The sequence below is a fragment of the Calypte anna genome, chromosome 3 (assembly GCF_003957555.1).
Source record: "Calypte anna isolate BGI_N300 chromosome 3, bCalAnn1_v1.p, whole genome shotgun sequence".
NCBI lineage: Eukaryota > Metazoa > Chordata > Aves > Apodiformes > Trochilidae > Calypte > Calypte anna.
In genome coordinates, this window is record NC_044246.1 from 83,525,084 (window position 1) to 83,540,548 (window position 15,465).

The 15,465-nt window shown below is 34.9% G+C and overlaps 1 protein-coding gene across 4 annotated transcripts in view; it reads right to left on the reverse strand.

Moving 5' to 3' along the window:
* MAP3K7 (mitogen-activated protein kinase kinase kinase 7) overlaps positions 1-15,465 on the reverse strand; it is a 45,915-nt gene that overhangs the window by 18,685 nt on the left and 11,765 nt on the right. For 2 of the 4 annotated variants that reach the window (XM_008495405.2, XM_008495404.2), the window contains exons 3-12: positions 14,114-14,179; positions 12,693-12,738; positions 11,912-12,050; positions 10,706-10,830; positions 7,770-7,898; positions 5,643-5,773; positions 5,167-5,248; positions 3,856-4,007; positions 3,043-3,202; positions 490-570 (exon numbers count right to left, since the gene is read on the reverse strand). In XM_008495405.2, the coding sequence (XP_008493627.1) occupies positions 490-570; positions 3,043-3,202; positions 3,856-4,007; positions 5,167-5,248; positions 5,643-5,773; positions 7,770-7,898; positions 10,706-10,830; positions 11,912-12,050; positions 12,693-12,738; positions 14,114-14,179 (1,111 nt within the window). Of the gene's footprint in view, positions 1-489; positions 571-3,042; positions 3,203-3,855; positions 4,008-5,166; positions 5,249-5,642; positions 5,774-7,769; positions 7,899-10,705; positions 10,831-11,911; positions 12,071-12,692; positions 12,739-14,113; positions 14,180-15,465 lie in introns of all 4 variants that reach the window. The other 2 variants (XM_030446996.1, XM_030446995.1) reach the window with 2 other exon arrangements.

The following is a 15,465-nucleotide window of genomic DNA, read 5'->3' on the forward strand; positions in this document are numbered from 1 at the left end:
GATTAAATGCTATTATTTTCTTAATCATAAGTATCACACGGATTTGAAGTTCTGTACAAAACGTATCTAAGCTTTTTTGTTATACTAATATTCGATTAGATGAAAAATGGTTGCTCAAACACAACAAAGATCAGGGCAAGGTAATTTAAATTCCCTAGACAGGAATTTTTCAACATAAGTTGAAAATGAGGTATTGTAATAAAAGACTGCATATATAGTTTTGCTCTGTAAGGCACCTAACATTGTAAAGGAGAAGAATTAATAAAGGAAAAAAAATTCCTTTGTCAATAAAAGTAAATTTGAAGATGAAAATCCTTTACTGCTAAAAGCAAGTCTGCACTGAAATACGCTTCTCCTTACAGAGACATCATGAAACAAATTACTGGGATAAGTTCTGCCCTAGAGCAGCTGGAGCAAGAAGTATTTTTAGCAGTCTGATCATTATTCCGGCATCTTAACCAATGGAAGCGTTCACCTGGTATGCGATACCTGGTATGATGATCTCAGGGACATCCAGAATGTTGCCAAATGAAGCAGTTTTACGATGGCCTCGTTTAGGCTTGGAATAGGCTGAAAAAATACACATATACAATACACATGCAAAACACTAAAATGGCAATAGCAAAATTATTAAATTTCTTACACTGCATTTCTCTTAAGTTTGGTTAAACTCTAGTTCATGCAAAAACGTGTCATGCAGAGTAAACTGCATTGCCTTCCACTCATGCTTACACATAGTAAAGCAACTGTTAAAAAGCAAAAAAATGCACAACTAGCTGACATTACAACACTGTGTAATTAGTTACAGTTAGCAACACAAAAGTCAAACACAGAAAGCAGCATGGCAACAAGGAAGGGAGAAACCAAATATAATTATCTGAACAGAGTACAAATGAAATTATTTCAGATCACCTGAGTATATTCAGAATAAATTCTTGACTGCCTGAACTCGTATACCATTTTCTCTTTGGTGTTGGGTACAAAGTATTTTATAAACAAGATTCATAGCTGGGGACTTCTGTCTCCTTAAATCACATCCTTTCAAGGAATATCTCATTCTATCTCTGAAAAAAAATGCTTTCTCTTACTACATTTTTCAGTCATTCCTGCCTTTCATTCTTTTGTTCTATTAGTGAAGATTTTTTGTTTTGCACAATGGGCATCACTACCAACTGTTTAATTTTGGAATTATGTTGAAGAAACCTGATATACTTTGGAATACAATCTATACATTTTCTATTTTACTGCTTGTGTAGTTTAAGACAAATAGTTCCTATTTAGAGAAAAGCTTGATGACATCTCCAAGAAGTAGAACGTTGCAGCATATCCATCTCAAACTTACTATGTAATGGTGATATACATTATGTGATTTACTCTAACACTTTATCTACTGATAGATGGAACAAGAAGATTAAATAAGTCTTGACTCTTTACAAACAGCCCAATTCTCAGCCAGCCACACAATTTTGTTTAGGTTCACAGCACATTGTTTCTGTCACACAGTTAACAAAAAAAACCAACAAAAAAACACAAACAAACAAACAAAAGCAAAACCAAGATAGTGCTGTTTCATCTCTTTTTAAAAAGGTCAGATGGGTCTCTGACCTAGTTTCTAGTAGTCCACTACTACCTGAAGAGATGTCTTTAGAATATTCTGAAATAATAATCATTATTCAAAGTAATGTCCTTGAGGAAGACAGACAAGGAAAATTAAAAGCTCATAAAAAGGAGAGCCAGATTACCTCCACTCATTTGAAGAACTTACACTGACTTTAGACTGTCAGAGACCAAAGTGAATCCTGACATATTTTAAAATAAAACCAGCATGTTGTTATTATCATGTAAGTACACAGCTGCCTTCTGTGTTAGGAAACCTTTAGAGATATTCAGGGTGAGATGTGCTACACAATCATTGACAATACAAAAGACAAATCTTGGAATAAGGCTTTAAAATAAGAACACAAAAGTAACAAGTGTTTAGGGTAACTTCAGTACTTAGTAATACAAAACCTGGAGTAATCATAATACAATGAAGAACAAAAAAAAAAAGTCATGGTGCACAAAAAGCCAGACTGTAACACATAGCTCCATAATAATCACAGCTACTCAATTACCCTGGTTTTCATATTGTTAGCAAAATACTAGAATGGCTAAATAACCCAGGGCTAACAAAAGAAATTATGTCTCATTGTTTAGATATGTGATTATATACCATAAAAAAAAAATTCATTTATGAAACTTAAAAATTGAAGTTTGCATAGATTAATGAACAACTTTTGATGAAGAAAAGAGACAAGAAAGTGTTTGCCAAGTATACACACTTTTATTAATTTACTCCTCTGGGAAAAATAAAGATACCTTTCACCACAAAATAATGTATTTGTAATACTTACACACAGATTCCAATCCAAGGATTCAATGTTTAGACACAGAAGTTTATAGCTACCTGAAGCAAACCTGGCAAAATGTCTGTAGCTTCCTTTTTTTTTTTTTTTTTTTAAACAAAAGATACCAATGGTTTGTTAATCTGACTAATGATATCTAACTATGTTTCGATTTCTGAAGTCTGTCAAGTGGGTTTTAAAACTTAATTGGGAACATGCTTACCTTTAAACCCACCTCTTACTTTGAAAATATTAAAGGAAATGTTAATTTAGGAATTTTGCTAGCACAGATGGAAAAACTCTTATTTCAGATGAAAAGGAGAAAGTTTTGCATTTGGAACAGGACTGACATTTAGAAGTCTCTATGATTATTAAAAAAGGTAAAAGTCTACTTTGACGAAAGTAATCTCTCCTCCTAGCTTAAAAATACCCAATTAAAATACTCAACCTTGCTGAGTGTACAACTGTGAATGACACCATTTTTCCCTACAATTAATAAAAGAGAGCAAAAACTAGATGAAAAGTTTAAGTACTAAGCATTAAGTATTCACATATGGCTAATGGTGTGAACCTTCTGTAAGAAGGTGCTTTACATCCTCCTTCCTCCTTTCCTTTCTTTCAATTTCTTAGTCAACCCCCAAATATCCTTTAATTTTACCTGTGATGGAAGCTATTCTTGCTTCTATTTCAGACATGTCAGCACTCATCCTTTTGGCTTCTCCTGAAACAAGGGCTGACTGTGGTCTTGCACGAACATCTGACAAGCTCTCCACACTGCTCCCACGAGATGGGGGTAAACTCAAACGGCCAGGATCACCCTGTTTCAACAGCCACATTTGAAAAAAAAAAAAGAAACAACATTTAAAAAAGAAAGAAGCCCCCTCCACTATATGCACATCATGTACGTTAAAAAGTATTTCTGTAGCGTGCATTTTAAACATGACAGCATTTAAAATCTGTAATTGAATAAATGGGAATAATTTAGCTATTACTGGCATACAAGAACCATATATATTCTGCTTTCAAAATAATGTAACTTTATGCAGATAAAAATTGAGTAGAATTAGACAGATACTGTCACTAGAGAATCTTTGTATTTTTTCATCCTACTTGAAATAAAATATAGTATTTTCAAAATTCACATGAATATTTAATCCCTCCATGTCATACTAATATTTTAGTTATAAATGAAGGCAGTGATTTAAAAATATATATTCTTTTTAACCTAATGAATCTCTTAAATGAAATCAACTCTTTAAAAAAAAAATATTTCATAGGAGATCTTATTAGAGCCTTCCAATTTACCTTTTTGGAATTATTCAACATTTTTCAAACTTCCAGGTTCTCTTCCTGTAACCGACTCAATTTCATACAGTGTTTGAAAGAAGACACTGATGTTTTGTAGCACTTACAGCACTTTTGTCTTTGTCCATTTCATTATTATGGTTCAAAATTGCACACATTGGCTTACCGGCTGCTTGGCTGTATTTTTCATTTGCTGTGCCAATTTTGACTCTAATCGTTTAATTGTGTCATTGGTAGAAGCTCCTTGGAAGTCACTTGGTTCCATGTTAGCATCACTCTTGTTACTTGTGTTTGTGGAAGTGATGTCCATGAACGAACCTAGAATTCAATAACAAGGAAAAACTTTTAAGAATTTCCATTAAAAATACTTAAGTGCATCTCTTCACTTGAATACTCAGAAGCCTAACTTTGCTTTAAAGCAAATGCTTCTGAAAATGTTTAATGAAAAGCAAACTGCAAGACTGCAGACCCATTAATGTAAAAAGTAAAAGAAGTGAGAAATACAAAATACACAAGTACAATGGTGACATTTTCAAGTAACTTCTTAAGCTTGCTCTGAAACTGTTGGGGTAGATGTTATATTAACAACACAACCAGCAAGCTCATTCACTACTAATGACAAAGTGCAACAAAAAACCCATAGGGGAACACAAATACCTGAAAAGGCAAGTATGTATTTACCGTCTAAAGAGATAAATCGTATCCTAAAATCATGTGTTGCAGGGTAGAGAATAGCTAGCCAAGTCAGCTACTCCAGCTGAACAGATTTGGAATTTACAGGTCACTAAGTTGCACAGTAGCTAAAGAAACTTTATGCAACGTAACAATTCGTTTGGAGACAGAAAACAAAGCAACCAAGCAGTGGAAGGTGAAGATACCAGAGATTAAAAACAATTAAAGTGGGAAAACTGTACTCTAAAAATGAGAAGACTTGAATGGTGCTTATTTTCTGTTACTAAAAGTATTTCTCTGAGGGCAAGACTACCTGAAAGCCTAGCCCATATTTTATTCCATTTACTTCTCTAATTATTTCCTTGCACTTGATTTAAATTTCTGTATTTACTGAATTTTAAGATAAAAACCACAGGCTTATACTGTGGAGATCATAACTGAACGCAGGTAGCAGCCTTTAAGAATAGCCACACATTTTAAATATGTCAACTCCTAAATGTTACATGTGAGCAAAAGAGTGCCAATTGCTAGCAACATCCATGTGGAAAAAGGAGGAGACCTTACACTTGGACATTCAGACTCAGCTTTTCTTATACACTTGTTCCCCATTCAAGGTACACTTCAGCAAAACCATTTGGCTGAGAACACTAAACATGATGTGTGGTATGAGGTCTTAATGAAAAAAATAGATGTTAAAGGGTTTTGATAGGTTGGCTTTCCCAATTTGAGTTCAAATTATGAGAATGTGCTTTATAATCCATCTGCATAATTTCATGTTGCCATTTTTTAATTTATACAAATGTACCTGTACTAGTGGCAGAGTTGCTCTGGCCTTCATCTGAATACTGACAAGGATACTGCAGAGGCTCATCTGCTCCTGGAAAGTACTGTGAAAAAAGAGCCAAATTTGATTAGAAAGTAATTAGCAATTGTTTAAAAAGTATTTAAATAGTACATTGTAATTTATAAATACAAATTATGTGTAACATTTATAATTTCTTTAGAAATAAATAAATGCAATTATTTTTAGTAATACATTGAACTAGGTCTATATCTATTTTTATTAATTTCTGCAAATATGATATGAGTTACTATCTCTCTCCCACAAGGAGAGAAATGATCTCACTTTCTACTGTGGTAATTTAATATTTTTTATCAAAAAGAGAAGAAAGAGAAACAAAATCAAAGCCCGTCTGCAGAGCACAGGGACACCTTTCATAATTCAACTTCCCAACTTAATAAATTAAGAACTGATTAAGATACTAAAATAATTTTTTTTACCCGCATTAAGTGTGTCATTATTTTAACAATTTCCTCCATGGATGGTCGTTGTGAGGGATCCTTGGACCAACACCGGGTCATTAAGCTCTCAATTGGTTTAGGTAAGTTTTTGATCAGTGGCGGCCGAGTACCTATAATTGAAATTAGGAAAAAAGACTTAATTTGGTAAAGAGATTATAAGATGAACAACAGCAACTGATCCCATTCCAGTATTTTTCCAGATAAATACAGGAAAATAAGCATTGAGTTTTCTTTCACAAAAAAACCCTGACAAATTCCTTTGCATTACACACAATTACATACAAACATGTAGAAAGAAAATTCAACTCTGGTCTGAATAAATTCACTGAGTGACCAAATATGACATACTGCAATGGCTAATTAATATGTTACCACTTTCAGAAGAATAAAGCTCTAGACCAAACTGAGAACCAAGTAGTAACAGCCTTTGGTTCCTCATGCTGCAGAAACAAGGGGAAAAAAGCCAAACCAAACCAAACATACGGAACTATTATTGAGGGCTGATTTTCGCTCTTAAGTACTTCCTGAGGAATTATTACATACTGAAAGTACCAATTTTGGGTGACTTTTTCATGGCCCACACATAATTTTAATTATGTATTTTACTTCAACTATTGTACAACCATTCAGCTGGTTTTTGGTTCAAGTTTTGTCTCTTTTTACTACTTCAACAATTCACATCCAGTTGTGTTTAAGACAGAAGATGTAGTGACATTTTGCACAGAAAGCAGCAAGTATTATAAAACGTATTCACCATAAAAAGTAATGTAAAGTAAAACTGCCACAACTGTTTCAAGTGTAGTCACTAGTGCTAACACTTCCTTCCTAAGGAAGAACAGAAAAAAAGCAACCAAACAGAAAACCTCACAAAAAACCAACAAACCAAACAAAACAAACAAAAAAGAAATTTAAGTGAAAGTAAAGATAGGTAGGGAATTTGTCTTGCACCTTGCTGAGGCTGATTTATGGCTACTACTTTTATGCTTACTTTTACAGTTAATGCTTTTATGCAAGGCACTCATCTCTCCTAACCTCAGCTATTCATGTCCTTTAAAAACTGAAATGCAGAATCTATTTCTTCATTAAAAAACGCCATTTGCCAACACTTATCTCTGTGCATTATTATTACTATAATGCTCACTCACCCTATCACTGTCTGCCCATTTCTCCTCTCCATCAAATAGGATGTCTGTGCTCACCTTAAGCTTCTACCATTTAGTACTGACACAATGACACTTGGGAAGAGGATCAGCTTACATTGCTTATTTGTTAATTACACACAAGTTTGTGCTCTCTTTGATGCTGTTTTTTACAAATGGCAGAAACTCTTTGCAGGCATTCCACCGAACTACTTCACTATTGTTATTTTATTCTTAAGACTCTGCTTTGCTGTGGTACCTAAAACCACACTGTTAAAAAAGTTAGACCACTAGCATGATGATACCACAGTTGCTAATTCTGACCAGTGTTTTAGCACTGCTTTCTTTCATTCGAATCCAACTCCTGTTTATAATCTAAGCTCCTGAAAATCTGCTCTAAATAGTGCCTAGCACAGTAGAGTCCTGTTCTATAGCTGCAGGTACCTAGACATAAAGCTAAAACAGTTCAAACAGTAGACCAATAACAAACAACAGATAAAAAACATTTTTAATGCCTAATAGTCCTGAAGGAGTTTGGCAGTTTTTAGTATTTCTGAAGACAGGTCAAGTCACTTGAACTTGCACATTTACTGTAGATGCCCAATTAAAAAAAAAAAATAATAATCAGACAACTCTGACAATAAAACTGTCATTCGTCCAGACAGAGGTTGTGGGGGCTTTTTTGTAGCACAGTTCACTTTTAAAATGGAATGTGAGAGCAGAAAGAATATGACTCTTTCCCCTTACTTGTTCATAAGCTAGTTACGTGTAGCAGGGAATGTAGCAGACACTTCCACCAACACAACAGTGGCACTGTCTAACTATTAAGTCTTTATGACAAAAATGTATATTCAATGAAGCACAAAAAAGAAAGATTAGTAATTTAAAGCTGCACAGTTAGGAGTGTTAAACAAATTTACAAGTCAAACACATAACTTCAAATGCAACAAAAGTATTTTCAACTCACCATTGTGAACTGCCCACATTATGCGGAAAGCTGGACCACCAATCTCATCAAAAGGTTTCCTACGGGTAATTACCTCCCAGAGAATAATACCCCAACTGAAAACATCACATTTTTCACTGTAATTGCTGCCTGGAAGAAAGCCATCAATAGAATTTGTCTCTTTTCTATGTAATGTATTAAAAAGAACAGTTTCAGCTGATAAATAGTTCTGTATGCTTCCTTTCACTTCACATTTGTTTTGCTAAGGGAAGAACAGTTTTGTAAAGCTAGCTGATTCACACTAACTTAATTCTGAAATCATTTGACACTAAGATCATTAAGAATACCTCTCTCCCTTTCACTTGGAGTCATCCTGAAATGATAAAATGCAGTTTTCTTATATCATATAAGCCACAATTTATTAAGTTGCAATGATTCAGGATTTTACAGACTATGCTTGCTTCCTCTAAATATTCTTCTTCAAGTCACTTTCAAGTTGTTCACAATATGCCAGCCAGTAAAACCTGTTTTATCCACTGCTCTTTATTAATTACAGGTCTAGCAGAACTGTATTACTGGATGAACAAACCAGCGTATTACTCACTATTGTTATTACCCTTATTGTCACATCATTACTTAACTGAAGTTCTTTGAGCACAAGTTTGAGATTTTAAACCTCATTTTAAAGGTGCAGAAGAGACACAAATGACACAAAATAAGGAATAAAAATTTTCACAGGCTGCAAAGAAAGAATGCATGCTCTTTAACCATAACTCATGCAAATACTGAAAAGAAATGTGAATGGCTAATGACATGGTAACAAAGGCATGAATAGAAATGATGAGATTTGCTCATCTGTCTTCCAACAAGGATAAGAATTGGCATTGACTGGCCAAGAGATTTTTTTGTTAGAATGTAATCAGAAAGCATCACTAAGACAAATAATTTCATAAAAAGTGAAAAGAAAGAAGCCTATATTCAGGTGGAAACTCATCACATATCATCCATTTGAACAGGCTCCCCCCCTATATGAGCCATCTTCTTCTGCCAAACCAGGCACAGAAAGAAGCATCTGTCAGGACGGTTCTTGCAGACCTGTCAGTTTGCAAGGACAGAGGAGAGGCAGACTACAGCATGAACCAGAAGTCATCTCCAATTAAAAGCACTATTTGTTTTTTTTCCCAGCTACTGATTTTATAAAACTCTGAAAAAATTTGAGATCTTCAAAACTCTTTACACCTGTGTCAAAGTAGCTGAAGGTGGCTAATGAGTTCAGAAGTTTCTGAAGAGAAGTAGTAGCAAGTCAGCTTTATCAGTCAGCTTTTTTTCAAAGGTGATGGGGAAAGTATCTGTTAACAATGGCAGATTGCTAAGCCAAGCAAAGCAGTCCCTCTCATCTACACAGCCCCAGCACTTCTGGGAAACACAGCCTGTGACAGGGAACCAGCATCATCCCCATGCTTGAGTGAGGAAAATATATTTTGTGGCTGAGGAATACTCTATTAATTCTGAAAACAGAGTACAAAAGAAGTGAGAGAGTATTCTTTGTTTGTTTATTATGTAGCAGACCAGGGTAGAGATACAACGATTCCTTGATTTATCCAATTATCCCCGAACAATTTTAGAATTTTCTTCCAAAAAAAGGTTCTGAGATTAGAGCATTTATTAAAAAATATACTTGTTATAAAATCCATTACAGATTAAGATTTTTTCACTCAAAAAATCTAGTTTAACAGGGACTGTCCAACTGATTATTTCTAAAAGAAAAAAACCCTCTTTATACAATTTCATTTAATAGTAAAAAATGTTAAGAAAAGCAGTATTCCTAGCTAAAGAAACAGAGTAGGTATCTCAACATAAAATGACATAATGGAAAACTTTTTGGCACCTGAATGATCACTCTTCGGTGATTCTCCTTACAATAGGCAGGAGAAAAAGGTACCTTTAAAAATAACCTCTAAAGGTGGTGTTTGGGAGGAAACGCCTCCTAAAAACTTATATGGACAGCTAAAACTTTCTGCTTCTGTCTGTAATAAAGACAGTAAAAGAAAACAGAACACTTGGATCCAGAATCTGGAAACCACTGGCACTTGCCAACTATATCAAAGACAGGACACTAGTTTCCTAAATCAGGAAGATGACTTCTCCAGATTACTGTATTTGCAATGATAATTTAAAGTACTGACTGACTAAAAGGTGTTAATTTGCAATCCAATATTGACTGGATTATTTCTCTGATAATCATACAGCAATTATACCTAACTAACTATTAAGTGTCATCAGTCTTCCCCAGCTACACTCCAAGAAATACCTTGTTTTCTGACTTAACTAAAACAACAGTTAATAGCGAGTTCCTAAGTAAGAAAGAGGAAGTACAGCAAATGTCTAGATTACACAAAAAGCATATGAAGATGGAGTTACAAGAAAATGTAGGACTGAAAATGAAGGCAATTATGTTCAATTTAGAGACACTAACAGGGAAATTCTAAAGATAAAAGCTGATCAGAATAGGGAGTGAAAGTAATGACAGTGAATTTACATGTCAGAGGAGTTTGAAATTACTTTAGAACCTTGGAAACAGTACAATCTTGGGGAAATATCCCTGTGGCTGTGTTTTACTTGCTTATAAAAGAAGGAATAGCAGCTGTCTAATGGTACTTTTTATGTAAATTACAGCAATGACACAAATAAGTGTTCCACATCTTCACGTAACTAATATTAACATGATAGAATCGATGCAACGCTGCTCTTTGAAACTATGCATAATAATTTAGCAATATAAAAATCATACCAATATTTAAATAAACAGACTTCTGCCAAGACTTCTTCAGCTCTTACCTCAAACTTTAGTACACTGTTTGAAATAAAGGTTACACAATGCTCTTTTTATCTATACCAAAGCCATTTGCAGCTGCATCGAAAGAACTCATAATATTGACACCATAAATTATCATTACCTTCAAAAACTTCAGGTGCCATCCAAGCAGCACTTCCCTTATTGTTGGTCATGTGTGTTTGAATATCACAAGCTGTACCAAAATCACAGATTTTTAGAACTGTCCCCCCAGCTACCAAGAGCAAACTGTCAAAGAAAAATAAAAAAACACAGAACAATAACAAGTTAAAATTGTAGGATAAAATAGCCTGGTAATAAACCACTGCTTTTTTTGTTCCAACAACTATTATATAGTGGAGTATCTAAGGCTTCTCAGTGCTTTAGTTTTATAATTTGAAAAATAAGTAAGGTCACTCATGCCTAATCATAACATATGAAATATTTTAAACTAATTAATTATACATTGTAATTTATTACTACTTCTACATGCTGGATTTTAAGGAAGTATCTTCAGCCATAGTAAACCACTACACATATATTGACAAAATTAGTTCTTCAGATGCCAGAGGCTGAAAAACAACATGCACTGAAACAATTTTACCAAATGAAGAACCATCAAGACTCCCATTAATGTCAGTCAATGCAGCTATTTACTTAAATGAAAGCACTAGGGAGTTATTTGAAGTTAACAGCTCTCTAAATCAAAATTGGTGATACAAGAAAGATTTAAAGTGGCTTCATGTTTTGACTTTATCTGGTAGTGAAACTGCAGGCTACAACCAAAAGGGGGTGATCCTGCTGATGCCGAAATCAGTCAGATATGAAGATGTAAAACAAAATTACTGGGCAGAAAAACATTCTTTTTTGTTTCAACAAAAAGTGATGAAAGATTCTGGAAGGGATAGTAAAAGAGGCAGAAGGAGGGAATAGAAGAGGATGGCCACTTGGGGAAAGAGGTCCATTAAGACCAAGAAACAAAACAACCTCCCTGCTTAACGTTCTCTTACTGAACACCACAACCTTTTTGTAGAAACAGGCAACTGTAAATGCCTGAGCAGAAGCCCTATCCCTATCAAAATTATCTTTCATGATGCAAGACAGGAGCAGGATGGTTTTCTAGTTTAACAGAAAGTAACTGAGTACAGTTCATTTCATATACCATGCACCATTATTCTGTAATGTAAGTCACACAGCTTTTATTTAGAATATAGTGCATCCAGCAAAGTTGTCATCAATCCAAGGTATTTCTTTCAAATACAATGAAATTATTATAAATCATCTTACATTCCACTTGTGAGAAAGTACAAGATGTGAGCCATAAACCTACTTTGGTGGTTTCAGATCTCTGTGGATTAGAGCTTTTGGTTTCATACTGTGGAGATACGCCACTCCTTGGGAACACTGTAAACACCAACTCATGGCATGTGCAGCAGTATAATGAGGCAGAGGTTCAGCACCATGCAGCACTGCAAAACAAAGGCACAAACTAAAAAGAACTTTATTGCATGTGACAACAGATACAAGAGTTGACAACATATGAGTCAGAATCTATGGAATCTGTGTAAGTACCAATGCCACTGAAAATCATCTTCTGTTCTGTAAAGTAACATAAGTGTCAAAATATTTTTCCATTTTTAGTATATTTTTTTGTAATTTTTGCTGTTAAAATTCAATATGAAAGGTGTTGCTTGTTCTCAACTAACCCTGGTAAGCTGTATGTTAAAGAAATGCTCAGGGAATTTACAAGTTAATGAAGAACATTTTCAAATGTTTCAGTGGAAAAACCTTAAATGACTTGTATAAAATAGGAGATTAATACCAAGAAACAAACCAGTAGACCGAGAAGTGGTTTTTAAAACACACTCCTTTATCCTTAAAATAATTTTAAGGATTTCAAAGAACCACAGAATGGTTGGGGTGGGAAGGGACTTTAGGAGATCCACTAAGAATGGTCAAGCAGGCCAATTAGAGCCAGTTTCCTAGGACTGTGGTCAGGTGGCTTCCAAGGATAGAAACAGATATACTAAACAAATACGTATTTCAGATCATGTCTGCCCTAACACTAGCACTTCAGCTCCAGAAAGACACTATGTTGAAATGATACTCACCATTGTACAGAGAACCTCCTTCAGCATACTCCATAACAAGACACACCTTTGGGGTTGGGGGGGGAAGAAGACAAAAAATATGGATGTTTTAAATGCAGGGGAGGAAAACAGCTTTTGTAAACTTGAGAGGAACTGCACAGCCTCCACAGTTAAGCTATGGAAAATTTACCTATGAGGTAAAGAGTCAGTCTGAGTATTGATGTATATGAAAGAGACATCAGTTTTATACTTAGTTCCCACTGTAAGTTAGAAAAGACAAGGATTACCTTTCCCTCCCAATCCCTGTTTTGCAAAGCAAGTATTGTCTTAAAACTTCAAGTTATTTGCCTTTATTTTTTTTTAGTGACTTAAAAAATTTAAATATGTCAAAAGAATTCCAGTAGTACTAAACAAGAAGGGATGGGCCCCTCAGTTCAGGAAGGATACTGAGGTCCTAGAGCAGGTCCAAAGGAGGGCAACCAGGCTGGTGAAGGGACTCGAGCACAGATCCTATGAGGAGAGGCTGAGGGAGCTGGGGCTGTTCAGCCCGGAGGAGAGGCGGCTCAGGGGAGACCTCATCACTCTCTACAACTCCCTGAAAGGAGGGTGTAGCCGGGGGGGGGGTCAGTCTCTTTTCCCAGGCAACTCTCAGCAAGACAAGAGGGCATGGTCTTAAGTTGTGCCAGGGGAAGTTTAGGTTCGATATTAGAAAGAATTTCTTTACAGAGAGGGTGATCAGGTATTGGAATGGGCTGCCCAGGGAAGTAGTGGATTCTCCATCCCTGGAGATATTTAAAAAGAGACTGGATGTGGCACTCAGTGCCATGGTCTAGCAACCACAACGGTGGTTCAAGGGTTGGACTTGATGATCTCTGAGGTCCCTTTCCAACCCAGCCAATTCTATGATTCTATGATTATTTTAACCAATTAAATAGCCCATATTAGAATTAGCTCGAGATACATCTGTCCTGTCACAGTACTTGCTTTTCTACTTTAAGAATTTGTAGGACTGTTTGCAGCTGTGGCAGAAAGAAAACAAATCCTGAAAACTGCATATATAAGAATAGGATCTGATTTACAAGCTATGAGTCATGTGCTGCTAATGTATTTTCCTTTTTGTACCACTGATTTGTAATTAATAGGACTGTAGATATGAATGACACTACATACATAATATGCCAGATGCTGAAGTATAATCCATGTTTAGAAACAGCATTTGGGGTTTTCTTGAAATAATTTCTTTCTCATAGCAAGGGAGAAAACCCCAAAAGCCTGATAATATCCACCAACCTATATATAACTGTATGCTATCTTACGGCTAAAACATACACGTATTTATACATAAAATTAAACTTTTTTATATAAAATACACATTTTGTGCACTGACTCCTGCTTATGTTAAACAAGTCAACTCAAGACATACTGAGAAAGCTATGACTTACTGGGTTTAGACAGGCTCCATACAACTTGACAATATTGGGATGGTTTACTCGTGACAGTTGTCGAAGCTGCAACACAAATCACACTTCATTTCAAACCATGGGAAAAAAAGGCTCATGCTCTATTTTGACATCTAGAACTCACATACCACTACAGCAATTTCTATTTTATGTATCTGCATAATCCTAGATGGTGATTTTAGGTATTCCAAAACTGATATCCCCGTCTGCATTTTAATTTATGTAATTAGCTTTGTGTTTAAACTGGACCTGTGTTTAGAAGAAATTAAATTTTAAGAAAATACTTTTTTTTTTTTCATGGTGTAGAAAAATCACTCAAGTCAAACACTACGCAACTACGACCTCTATAGGTTCAGTGCTCTTCCAGAAGCCTAATTTTGGAATCCTTATTGTCTGACTTCAGAAACACTTTGAATCATACTGGCTTTAGTCACAATGTAGAAATTAAGTGTTCTTTAAAAAGCAAACAAAAAATCCCAAACTCCCCAAATCCACAACCCTGTAAAATAAGCCAGCCAGTTTAATATTAACATGACATAGTTCCAGGAACCCACTGCTGCTTGTACTAACTGATGAGCAGACAATTTTGCACTGAATTTTTCTTTACCAGTAAGAAGAGAAGGAAAAAGGAATTTTTTCTCTTTTACACAGACTTCTGGGGCATCTTATGCTGTATCACAAGTGATGCTTGCACTGTACTGGTTTTCCTGAATGTCAGTAATTACTGAAGTTTTTCTAGGCTTATCTTCTTGGATTACTTTTGAACGTAAAAATACTAAGAAATTCATCAGATCTACTCAGTATTCAATTACACTCAGAGTAATAATATTAAAAAAATTCTATGGTAAGAAACTACATATAAATATTTACAAGGAGAGGACAATTATAAATGTTTCCTTTAACCCTTCTAGTGTGCTACATTTTTTAGTTCCAAAATTGAGGTTTATTTTTAACATATTTGTCTATCTTGAACATCCTAGATTTTTACTGACTAAATACAAAGCAGCATCATAATATAAATACTAAGCAGCATGTCATGGTATAACTCATTTAAGTTACATGGTTAACTTTTGATTCTCTAAAATGTTATGTATCTTGGGAAGTTTATCAATATATCTGAACTACTCAAGTTCTTTCTGGAAAAGTAGACATTGAATGGGAAGAGTGATTAGCCTTAAATAAGTTACATGTATTAGTAAATTTGCATGTGATAAAAAATAGCAAAATTATTAGAACTGCTGAAAAAAACACAAGAATCCAGTTCAGTTTAGACCTGATTGTATGAAGAACCTATGCTGTAGCCCCTGCAAGTGTTAAGCCACACCAGGGTTCTG